This window comes from Polyergus mexicanus, unplaced genomic scaffold (genome assembly GCF_030449975.1).
Source record: "Polyergus mexicanus isolate NDT 795.1 unplaced genomic scaffold, iyPolMexi1.0 SCAF_2, whole genome shotgun sequence".
In the NCBI taxonomy this organism is placed as follows: domain Eukaryota; kingdom Metazoa; phylum Arthropoda; class Insecta; order Hymenoptera; family Formicidae; genus Polyergus; species Polyergus mexicanus.
Window position 1 is genome coordinate 10,837,227 of NW_027223322.1, and position 12,304 is coordinate 10,849,530.

General features: G+C 38.7%; 1 protein-coding gene across 10 annotated transcripts in view; it reads left to right on the plus strand.

Moving 5' to 3' along the window:
* The window catches only part of Rhea (Talin_middle and talin-RS domain-containing protein rhea), a 44,175-nt gene that overhangs the window by 21,832 nt on the left and 10,039 nt on the right, over nt 1–12,304 (plus strand). For 7 of the 10 annotated variants that reach the window (XM_070307565.1, XM_070307575.1, XM_070307582.1 and 4 more), the window contains 9 exons: nt 4,983–5,175; nt 5,629–6,030; nt 6,372–6,642; nt 6,718–7,221; nt 7,559–7,656; nt 8,646–8,734; nt 9,597–10,055; nt 10,180–10,212; nt 10,449–12,262. In XM_070307565.1, the coding sequence (XP_070163666.1) occupies nt 5,037–5,175; nt 5,629–6,030; nt 6,372–6,642; nt 6,718–7,221; nt 7,559–7,656; nt 8,646–8,734; nt 9,597–10,055; nt 10,180–10,212; nt 10,449–12,262 (3,809 nt within the window). In that variant the 5' untranslated portion in view covers nt 4,983–5,036. Of the gene's footprint in view, nt 1–361; nt 495–3,531; nt 3,551–4,982; nt 5,176–5,628; nt 6,031–6,371; nt 6,643–6,717; nt 7,222–7,558; nt 7,657–8,645; nt 8,735–9,596; nt 10,056–10,179; nt 10,213–10,448; nt 12,263–12,304 lie in introns of those variants that run through there. The other 3 variants (XM_070307601.1, XM_070307592.1, XM_070307530.1) reach the window with 3 other exon arrangements.

The following is a 12,304-nucleotide window of genomic DNA, read 5'->3' on the forward strand; positions in this document are numbered from 1 at the left end:
TCATCTTTATTAAATATGTCAGCGTTAATTCATCGAATCAACTGCAATCAAAAGTTCAATTGTTTTCCATTAATAATCGATAATCCAATCATTACTTAATGATTACACAATAATAATTAATTAGTAATTCAATCAGACGGTTGTTATATCTGATCATTAATCCGTTTTTGCCTAATGTTTGCATAACTGATCAATTAATGAGTGTTTAAATCGACTTGGGAAGCGCTGAGCTTCGAGAAAGGGGTAACGGAAGTAGTCCATGTAATCAAAGCGATATTGATAAGGGAAATAGGAAATTATGTTATCAGTGTTAATCGTGCGGAGTGGATATGAAGTATATTCTAATGCATAGAGAAAATGTAATTTGCGATGAATATATGCATCAGTCTTGTCGTGAACAGCAACGCGTGTGGGCCTGGCTAACATTCGCACGAACGCGGTTCTTCCGAGTAAAAACACTGATTATAGATATGTTGTAACAGCACGTCTGAACGGTAATAGGCATAATTATTATCGTAAATATTTTGTTTGAAATAACTACAGTGAAGTGATTTTTTTTTTTCTTCTTAATTATAAGAGGGTAGAGGGAGGAAATCATTTATAAATCTTAATTCATCCAAATTAATGCTTACGAAAATGATGTAGATGCTGCATAGAATTGGCATAAAAATTAATCCAAAAAGATAATGAAAGAGAGAAAGAGCGAGTATTTATTCTTTATTTACCCATTAAAAATTTTTGTTATTCTTTAATAATAATAAATATTTTAATTCTGGATTATTCCTGCTATTAATGCTAATTAAACATAAAGCAATATTACATTAGCGTATACACACATTATCATATTAATTTGTCACGAAAATTGCTATCTAATTTCCAGAAGCTATTAAATTTGTTTCTTTCTCTTTCCTTCTCGGCGCGAATAAAATTAATATTCGTGAATTAACGTGGGATTTAGAGACAGAGAGCGCGCGACAAATAACGTTCGAACTATTCAATCGCGCGCGCTGCACCGTGATGATAAATGACGGAGAGAGCCTGGACGAGAGACAGATTAACACGTTTCCACTATAGATTCGCCGTTTCCGCGATAATCGACGGGAGCCTCTCAACTGATTGGCGCGTATGCGCGGCGCCCGATCCATTAGGGAGAGGATCCGAGAGACCGGTAGGATTAGCCGATTTTGTAGAGCGCCAGCCGCATAATCGCGTCTTCGTTATCCTGTTAGCTCCTTCCGCTTGCCCCCGGTCTCAATTTTCCTGGACCCGCGCCGCCGAATCCGCTACCCTCAATTAGTTCGCGTCAAGTGTCATCACGGCGGATACTATACGTGATGTCTAATTTTAGAAACGGCGCTTTTGATTAACGCGAATCGTCCTCCCTCTCTCCTCTCCTCTCTTTATCCGCTCCTCCCGTATCTCGCGCTTCCCGTTTTCGAATTGCCGTTAAATACCGCGCTCATCGCGTTAATAATAGCGCGCGTTTCACGTTCGACAATCAACCGTGCATCGGAATGGAAGATCTGCGGGAAATTTAATATTGGACTGCATCATGTGTATGTATGTAAGAGCGAATAATGCACCGAGAACGCTGCACCGAGAGAGGAAGATTGCCAGATAAAGAAGCGATTTTATTATGTTACGTAAACAAATTTTTCTTTCCCGCTCCTAACGGCTTGTTCCTTTCTTTTATCACGTATTTTTTTTTTCCAGGCCATTATAAAGATGTTTCTCATTTTTTGTACGATATATATACATCTCGTAAAATATATACTATATATTATTATCTATTTTTAATTTGAGTAAAAGAAAGATGCAATATTCTTTTACGAGATATTATTATATCTTTTCCATTAAAAAAAATTATTTTTATTTGTATTCTCTCAATTATATGTTTAATTTCATACTTTTAATCAAATTTATTTATGTAAGTAAAAATTGCGTTTAACGCATGCTCGAAACACGAAGACTTCGCTACTTTATCATCAGTCTTTTATGATAAAATGTTGCGAAACGTTGCTCTCGTAAGAATATTCAATTTCCAGTAATATCAATGCCAGAGCATTGTCGAGAAGTGGCTCCATTGGCAATATGCATGGAGCTGATGATCCAGTTGTATGTAATGAGGTCATTCCCTCTGAATCGAGTTCGTGAGCGTAGGAAGGTGACGTATTGCGAATCGAACGAAGTAACTTTGTAGCCAACGGTGGTTTCAATTTCGCAGTAAAATGCTCGTGGCTCTGCGAGCGATTGCCTGGTGGCGATCTTTTTTTTCTACATTTCGCTATTCCAATATTCACTTTTTGTTTTGTTTGTTTGTTTGTAAAAAGAAAGCTCTGGCTATTTCGCGCATGATACTCGCAGCAAAAAGTATCGGTTCGCTTTTCTGATGAAGGCTGAAATGCGCGTCTAACCAGGCATATGAGCATAACGAACAATTGATCACATTGTATTAATGTAAATAAAGTTTTACTCTATATATGCTGTTTTCTATGCAAAATAGTAAATCCTTCTGAAAAGAAAAAACGGATATATAAATATTTGACAATTATTTAATGAGTGAATTAATAATGACGGAATTTAATCCTGGTTTTACGTATTATATGCAAATCATATCGAATTAAGATGTCAGAAGAGATAAATCATGTGAGTGTTTTTTCCTTTGCGGAATAAATTAAAAATGTTTTTTTTTTTTTTTTATGAATTGAAATAAATTAATTCTTAATGTCATCATTTACGTTTGATAGATATACATTGGTAAAATATAGCGAAAATTCTCTCTTCGATTAACAAATAGCTGTAATTCTTGTCACGCGAGATTCATTTGGAAATATAGGTCTTACGTAACGATAATATATGAATAGAAAAAGAAAATTAATTTATTTTGATAAACTACATTCATTTTCGGAAATATTCACATGATGTCTCGTATCCGATATCGCGTAATTATAATAAATATAGGAAGGTGCAGTGAAAAAAGTAGAAAAGCTTTATAAATTATAATATGTTATATAATATATTTAAATTACTAACAATCTCCAATTGCTCTTCTTCTGTCATTATAAAAATTTATTAATGACGAAAAATTTCATCAACTGTGCAAATTTGTAGTTTACATTATTAAATTATAAAATATTTAATAATTAAAGAGAGATATGTGTGTGCATTGTTTCTAGCAATTTTCTTAATATGCTTTCATAATCACATTCAGACTCGAATCAGAAATTTAATATGCGCGATGAACTCAAAATCATACGTTAATTGGGTGAAAATTGTCGGCGAAAAGAAACGAAGAGCGGAGGGAGGAGCGGGTTGAAACAGGGGAGAGTTAGAAGGGAACGAAAGAGAGGAAGAGAGAGAGAGAGAGAGAGAGAGAGAGAGAGAGAGAGAGAGAGAGAGAGAGAGAGAGAGAGAGAGAGAGAGATCGTAAGAAAGGATAGCCACGGATACAACGGGGGGGAGGGAGGGGGGTTACGGTCGGAGTTTGACACAGTGAGAGACCGGCGTTGCTTGGCAACCTCTAAGGGTGGGAAACCCACATTGGCGTAGGGTATATACTTGCGACGAATTTATGCACCATTACCATTCCTTATACCGGCCCACCCCGTGAGAACACGTGGAAAAACGCGTCAATGAACCCTAGCTGTACAATCCGGTCCGGGATGAATACAACGAAATTGGCTGTTTATTCTCGTGACGTCCAATGATGCGCGTATTATCTCGAGAAATATGCGTTGCATGCACCACAAATTAGCTGAGAAGGATAGCAATCTTCTCGGATGAAGTAACCGAAGGCTATACCTCGAGCCGTGTTCCACGTCACCCTTTATACGTTTTATATATCTGAGTAATGAGACACTTCATTTAAATTTAATCTATTCATATCTCAGAGAATACGTTTCTCTTTCTACGATTATCCCGAGTAAAATATATCCTCTAGATAATCTTTATTAAAGATAATCAAGTGTGTAATTAGGATGAAAAATCTATGTTTCTTTCATCTTTTCCTTTCTATTAGAATGGCTACTTATTTTGATATTGTATCAGAAAGTTTTATACATTTATCAGTTGATAAGCTGTATCGGACACTGTATATCATGTGATAATTTAATTAGAATTAATCGTCAAATATTTTTAGATATTTTATCGAGAGATATATAATTGATTTAATTATCTCGCTCAAGTTGGAAAGCGAAGAGGAATATACAATATATTTCCCACACACCTCAATGAATTCTACCGTTGTTTCTATACGCCCGTGGAAGATTGCATCCTGTGACAAATTCTATGGCAAATGCGATATGTTCCAGAAGATCGATATATAGACAGAGGTCCCACCAGTGGCTTTCTCTTTCAGTTCAACGCATCCGGGGCATTTTTAATCCGTCACCGCGCTCGCCCCCACGAATCCGTTCGAAATATTTTCACGGTCCTTTTTCCAAACGGATCACGGTAGGATAATATGTGCCGGGGTAAGGCTTTACAAGCCGGAAGCAATTTTTAAGCAACACGATTACATTCTAAATTGCATTATAAATAAATAATTGCGATTCTTCCATCAATAATGATTACTAATGTAGATCGTGTAATCGAATGGCATTATATCAACGACCTTGTCGTTAGATTGTATCGCGTTCTAGTGGACACATACACAATAATCGATCTTTGCAACTTGTTGCGTTCAATTTCGTCGTAAAGGAGAAATTTCATGCTCGTGCATAATTCTTTAGATTATCGTCCACGTAATACCGGGGAATGATCATATGTTGTTACGAGGACGTTTTACACGCGAAGAAATGATCTAAGATGATTACGTGCAAAACTCTTTGCGACTCAGGAATAAATATCCAATTTTGATCGTGCTGGTCGATAAAGTATTACGTGAATTAATATCCGCTAATTAATATTAATAATTAATGAAATATTGGCCTTATTATAATAAATTCTATCGTAATTTTATTTTATGCCATTGTCTTTTTTAGTCAAGCGATTCTGGAGGTTTTCGCGCACGTAGAAGATCGCCCCAGGCAATTGCGATGGCCACGCTATCTTTGCGCATCTCCATACCGGAGAAAAATGCCACCAAGATGATGCAGTTTGATCCCAGCACATCGGTTTACGATGCCTGTCGCATTATCAGAGAAAAACTCGCCGAAGCCAGCAACATGGGTCAACGTAAGTATTCCACAGCCGAATCATTTATATTGTTGAAATATTTTATTAACGCTTTTTGCGGTGTATACATTTTTTTTTTTAAATAAGCATATATTTTTTGCATGGAGATATACGTTTTATTCCAAATTTTAGTCAAATTCTTTTAATATCATCAATATAATATGACAACAGAGAGTAGTGCAAATAAAATAAAATTCCGAAAATATGTCGGAATATCTCATTTACTAATTCATACAATAAAAGGAGAATTAAAGAATCATACATTGAAATTTAATCTATTTTCATGAGAGTAATGGAAATTTTTAATTTATCTAAAATGTTCATGTTCTTTTATTTATATATAAATGTATTAAAAATATTAAATACATACGATAAAATTATATATCTATCGTGCATCGAAAATCATAAAGGATACTGTTCCAAGATACGTTATCTGGTTGTTACTTTTTATAGCGAAAGACTACGGCCTGTTTCTCGCTGATGAGGACGTGAAGAAGGGAGTTTGGCTGGAACCCGGGCGGAATCTCGACTATTACATCCTAAGAAACGGGGATCTGCTCGAATACCGTCGTAAGCTCCGTACTCTTCGAGTTCGCATGCTGGACGGAACGCTGAAGACCATGCTGGTGGATGACAGTCAACCCGTGGCAAATCTCATGGTGGTGATATGTACGAAGATAGGTATCACGAATCACGACGAGTATTCCTTAGTACGCGAGCTAGTAGACGAGGAAAACGAAAATCAGAAAGCCGGAAATTTTGGCACTCTTACGTTGAAGCGAAAAAAGGAGGAGAAAGGCGAAAGAGACGCTAAGATGGAACAATTGAGGAAGAAGTTAAAAACCGATGATGAAGGTAATAAGTTTTCGAGCTTTTAATTATATTTAAACTTAGATCTAATATTTCATCAATACATACAGGGCAGTAGATCCAGAAACAGCGCAATAAAAAAAGAGATGGTTATACAATAAAAGAGACAGCCTTTTTATTTAAAAATAAAGTTTATCTTGATATTTTACTTATATGTATATATATATATATATATATATATATATATATATATATATTTTAGTAATATCATTTTATAAATTATTTTAAATTGTTTTATTTTTTAAACGAAATATTGTGTTTCTATAATATCAAATGCTAATCATGTTTTCGACGTGTATTTAAATTTCGTGTTTCTTATTTCACAGTTAATTGGATAGATCCAAGTAAGACTTTGCGCGAACAAGGCATAGATGAATCCGAAACGGTTCTGTTGAGGAGGAAATTTTTCTTTTCGGATCAAAACATCGACAGTCGCGATCCTGTACAATTGTCGCTATTATACGTACAAGCGCGAGATGCGATTCTAGATGGTACACATCCGGTTACGCAGGAAAAGGCTTGTGTTTTCGCCGGGATCCAGTGTCAAATTCAGTTTGGCGATCATAAGGAGGAGAAGCATAAACCAGGTTTTCTTGAGTGAGTTGCAATCAGATGTGATTTCTCAACTCCTATCATTATCAACATTTCACTTAAAATACATTTTTTTCTTAGTCTTAAGGAATTTCTGCCGCAATCGTATGTGAAAGTCAAGGGAATAGAGAAGAAGATCTACGCAGAGCATAAGAAACACATCGGGCTCTCGGAACTGGATGCCAAAGTCATATACACCAAGACCGCCAGATCGCTGAACACGTACGGTGTCACGTTCTTCTTGGTAAAGGAGAAAATGAAGGGCAAGAACAAGTTGGTGCCGCGTTTGCTCGGCGTAACAAAGGACTCAGTCCTGCGACTCGACGAGAAAACGAAAGAGATTCTGAAGACATGGCCGTTAACGACTGTGCGACGGTGGGGCGCCTCACCGAACACTTTTACCCTCGACTTTGGCGACTACTCCGATCAATATTACAGTGTGCAGACTACCGAAGCGGAACAGATACTTCAACTGATCTCCGGTTATATCGATATTATTCTGAAAAAGCAAAAAGCGAAGGATCACTTCGGTATCGAGGGAGATGAGGGATCTACCATGGTGGAGGACAGCGTGTCGCCTCTAAAGTGAGTGTCTTTCACACTATCGATAGGTGTTAGCTCCTTTGGTGAACACTTGGAGGCGAGCGTGGATCGAAGTAATAATCGTCATTATAGAATATTAGAGCAATTATCAGTTCTCGACGAGTCAGACTCGCCGCAAAGCAATCGACTTACGCGTTCAGTGCACGTTCATGTCTCGAGAATATTTCGCGTTAGTTTGATACAATCATGGAGGAGTTTCTGAGACGCCATGCAAATAAACATATTCGACCAATTTCCAATTCTAACGGGTATTACTCAGTTTAAATAAGAACATTAAGCTAAATGACTTGATACGCTTTACATATATTTCATTTGACAGGGCCACCATCATGCAACACGAGACCAGCAATGTCGGTAAAGGAAACGTAGAAGCTGTCTCGGTTGCCATACCAGCTGTCATAAGGGCCGGAGTAGATGGTGAGTGTCTCACTGAAAATTTTAACTTTATTCTTGTATAATGTAATATAGAGTAATGAAGTTTATTTCTAAAGATAGTATTTGATTATGTTATTCAATCAAGGAATTATACATAATTATTAGAATCTCAAAGCCCATAATGTAAAATATGTACAAAAGTTTGGTCTTCTTTTGCTAAAAATTCCAAAGAATTTTTGCAACTTTTATTTACACAAATTTGGATGTATACAAGCTGTTTCGTAATTTGCGTTCAATTACATAGTATTATTCCTCGATGAAAAATGAATCGAAAAAACCTAAATCATTTTTTTTGCGATGCTTAACGAAACAGGGATTATCAAATAAAATTCACTTAATCAGCGCTATTCGTTAGTCAGATATATATATGTCGCCTATTTTCTAGTGTGCCTAACTACATACTATCCGGTGCGCAGTTCACGGATCGCGGATAGTATGTCTGTTAAAGGACAGCTAATTTAATGGATTTTATTTTATAACTTTTTTTTATTGAACATTGATGCAGAAAAAAAATGATTTACGATTTTTTTATTCATTTTTCCTTAAGGAATAATTACTAGATGGAACCTCTTGCATATATGGAAGCTTTTAAAAATTTTATTAGTTTTGTAAATTAAAAGACTTGACTTCATAAATTATTATATGTATACCTGCTTTTTCTCTCTTAATATATTCAGAGACAGAAATCGATTAGCGGATATTCTTTGCACGATTGAATCCTCGGATCTTAGTTATTGATATATGTTGTACATACATACACCTTTTCACTTTGTAAATACACATTCAACAAGCTTCAACCATTTGTCAAAGTATCGCTTATAACAAAACAAAATAATTAAACTCGCCTTTAGCTTTCGACGGAAAATTACTACATCTGAACGAACAGATTTGTGGTATCGAGGACTCGATCGGAACATTCGATAATTGTAAATAAAACCATCAGGTTAGAGCGTGCATGGTGTGATTTGTAGGGGCCCGACCATACGGAACCGGTCACATCGGTGGTGCCCAGTACACGACCGTCAGCGGACAGGTGAACATCGCTCATGCCCCGCCTATGGTAAGCTCAATTAAAAATCGCCCAAGTTGCTCTTAAGCTCACTTTGGATGTCGGTGTTTTTTAGTTGCTTGTTATAAATATATATCGCGCCTCGAAATGTTGTAAAAAATTGGTACTTCAGGAACTTTGACGGTAATAATGGCAAGAGCGAACCCTGTCGTACTACTGTGTAATTATTGATGATTAATAATATATGTATATGTGTGTCTGTATATACATATATATATATATATATATATATATATATATATATATATATATACATACACATATATATTTAGTATAGTATTATGCACTTTTTGCAAATATCTAAAGTCGCACCGATGGAATCATTGTGTTGCACGTCAAAAAGAGCGAAATTTTTTGAAACTAACAGAGGGTTAAATTTATTTTCATGCTAGGCGCCTTCTATTGCGGACACAGAGTAGGTACATTAACGATAACATTTTCAGTTATCTGTTACTCTTGAGTTTATAGATTTCTTCCGTTTTAATTCTTTTGTCTGATTCGTTTGCGTTTCATGTTTCTCTCTCGGTACAGTGCTTACTGGTAAGATAAAATCTCTATATACGTCATTAGCATGATTTAAAGAGATGCTCTTTTACGATAGAGAATATTCGTATTACTTGATCGATCAGTAAACTCTGTATCGCCGCAACTATCTGTTGCAGTTTATGTACGCTTCGTTATGTGCGCAAATCACTTATATTATATTTTGGTTGATTACCGTAAGCAAAATGTTGCATTCTCAAACTTGTTTTTTACGGCATTTTTTACAGCAAAAAATATTATTTTTTACGATAAAATCAGCCGATGATTGACTACAGATCGATTTCTTTAATGTAAAAATGTTCAAAACTAGGTCCAGCAAACTAAAGTGACATCCGTCCTATCCGAACCGCAACGTGCCTTACTGTCGACCATCAGCGCCGGTCACGAGGTGATCCATATCGCTGAGATGGAACTGTCTACGAAGGCTCAGCTGCCCGAATTAGGGACAGATCCAGCATCCTTGAGATGGATCGAGCAGACAATCGACACCCACAAACAGAACGTAGGCTCGCAGATCGCGGCGATGAACGCCGCGACCGCACAGGTGGTTACGTTGACCTCGGGACCAGCGGATGATGTCGATCATACCGCGGTGGGAGCTGCGATTACTACGATCGCTACGAATCTACCGGAGATGACGAAAGGCGTGCGAATGATAGCTGCTCTCATGGATGATGACTCGTCTGGTGAGCGTTTATTAGATGCCGCCAGAAAACTTTGTTCGGCCTTCTCGGACTTGCTGAAGGCCACGGAGCCGGAGACCAAGGAGGTGAGTTTATCGTGACGATAAAAAAACTGCATAAAACAATATTATGTAGAATAAAAAAAGCCTGTTTAATCTGTGATGGTAAAGTTAAATGTTAAAGTTTCAAATTCTTCCTTTTTTCCTGCAGCCTTTCCACATAACAACGATCTACGAACAATATGTAAGCACTAACATGTCAAAACTTTATAGCGCGGATAATGTTATATCTGCTTTTTTACAGATACATTAGTTTTTTTCGAACCCTCGATCAATAAAATTGCTTCTGATCACTTTATAATAGGATTTATCAAATTACTAGTTTTAAAATTTCTTTTATTAATTTTCTTCCTCTCTATTTCTGCTTATATACTTATGTACATATATAAACATATAAATTATTTTTTGTTTACATTTTAGCCACGTCAGAATCTTCTAAATGCTGCATCGCGAGTGGGCGAGGCATCACATCAAGTATTGACAACCATTGGCGAAGAGGATGATTCGAATCGTGAACTGCAAGATATGTTGCTTGCGCTTGCCAAGGCCGTCGCTAATACCACCGCTGCTTTGGTACTAAAGGCAAAGAACATAGCGGCCACGTGCGAAGACTCAGCTATACAGAACAGGGTGATATCAGCCGCGACGCAATGCGCACTGGCCACATCGCAGCTCGTAGCCTGTGCCAAAGTGGTGGCGCCGACTTTACACTCGCCTGCCTGTCAGACGCAATTGATGAACGCCGTGCGCGAGGTAACCAAAGCCGTAGAGCGTCTGGTTCAAGTCTGTAACGAGACATGTAACGATGAGAATCTACTGAAGGAATTGAGTATCGCTGCCAGTGAGGTCAGCCGCACTCTGAACGATCTTCTCAATCACATCAAGACTGCGACTAGAGGAGAACGCGCTAAGGAATCTATTCAGGAAGGCGCAGTAGAAACTATTTTAGTTGCAACAGACAAACTCTTTGCCAGTACCGGTGATGCCGGTGAAATGGTGCGGCAGGCGCGAGTGGTTGGTCAAGCTACCGCGCAGTTGATTCAGAGTATTAAAGGGGAGGCGGAGAGACAAACAGATTCAGAGCAACAGCAACGGCTTCTTGCGGCAGCAAAACTGCTCGCTGACGCCACAGCCAAGATGGTGGAGGCGGCGCGGCAGTGCGCTAGTAGTCCGCATGATGCAAGGATGCAGGATCAACTTCGCCAGGCAGCAGAGGAATTACGAGCCGCGACTACAGTGGCAGCGACTCCAGCGTTACGCAGAAAGCTCATCACGCGTCTGGAAGCGTGCGCCAAACAGGCCGCGTCTACGGCCACGCAGTGCATCGCGGCGTCTTCCGGTGTCGGACATCACAACACAAATCCGGCCAGCCAAGAGGAACTCAACATGGAGTGCCGCACGATAGCGCAACATATTCCTCATTTGGTATCGGGAGTAAAAGGCACGCAGGCACAGCCGGACAATCCTACGGCGCAACTAAATCTGATAAACGCTTCCGAACAGTTTCTGCAACCAGGTACTTCCGTGGTGAAGGCAGCCAGAGCCGTTTTGCCAACGGTTACAGATCAGGCATCCGCCATGCAGCTGAACAATACCTCGCAACAGTTGGGATCCTCATTGGCGGATCTAAGATCAGCGGTGACGCGTGCCAGAGAAACTTGTGGTGGATTGGAGCTCGATGCCGCAGAGGAATTGATAAATAGTTTGAAAGACGAGCTGGGCGAGTTTTATCGCGCCGTTGAGGCTGCCTCATTGAGACCACTACCGGAAGAGACAACAGAATCTACTGCTTTGCGACTCGGCGCCACATCGAAGAATGTTGGATTTGCTATGGCGCAGCTATTATCCGCCGCCAAGCAAGGTAATGAAAATTACACCGGAAGCGCTGCTAGAGAGACTGCATCGGCCTTGAAAGATCTCACTTACGCCGTGCGCGGCGTAGCCGCCACATCTAATCAACCGGAGACGCAGAAAAAAGTGCTAATGACCGCCGATGATGTGATTCTGCGATCGTTGCGTTTGGTCAAGGAAGCACGACGCGTACTGAAAAATCCCGATGATCCTAAGAACGAGGCCAATTTAGCCGTAGTCGCTAAAGATGTTTCCAATTCTTTGAACAAGTGCGTGTCCTGTTTGCCCGGACAGAGAGATGTAGACGAAGCAATACACAATATTGACGATATGGCTCAAGTGCTCAACATGGACGAGTTTCCGCAAACGAGCAAGAGTTACGGGTAAATAGCTTTTTTCGTTACCTATTTTTTCTATTCTTTAGT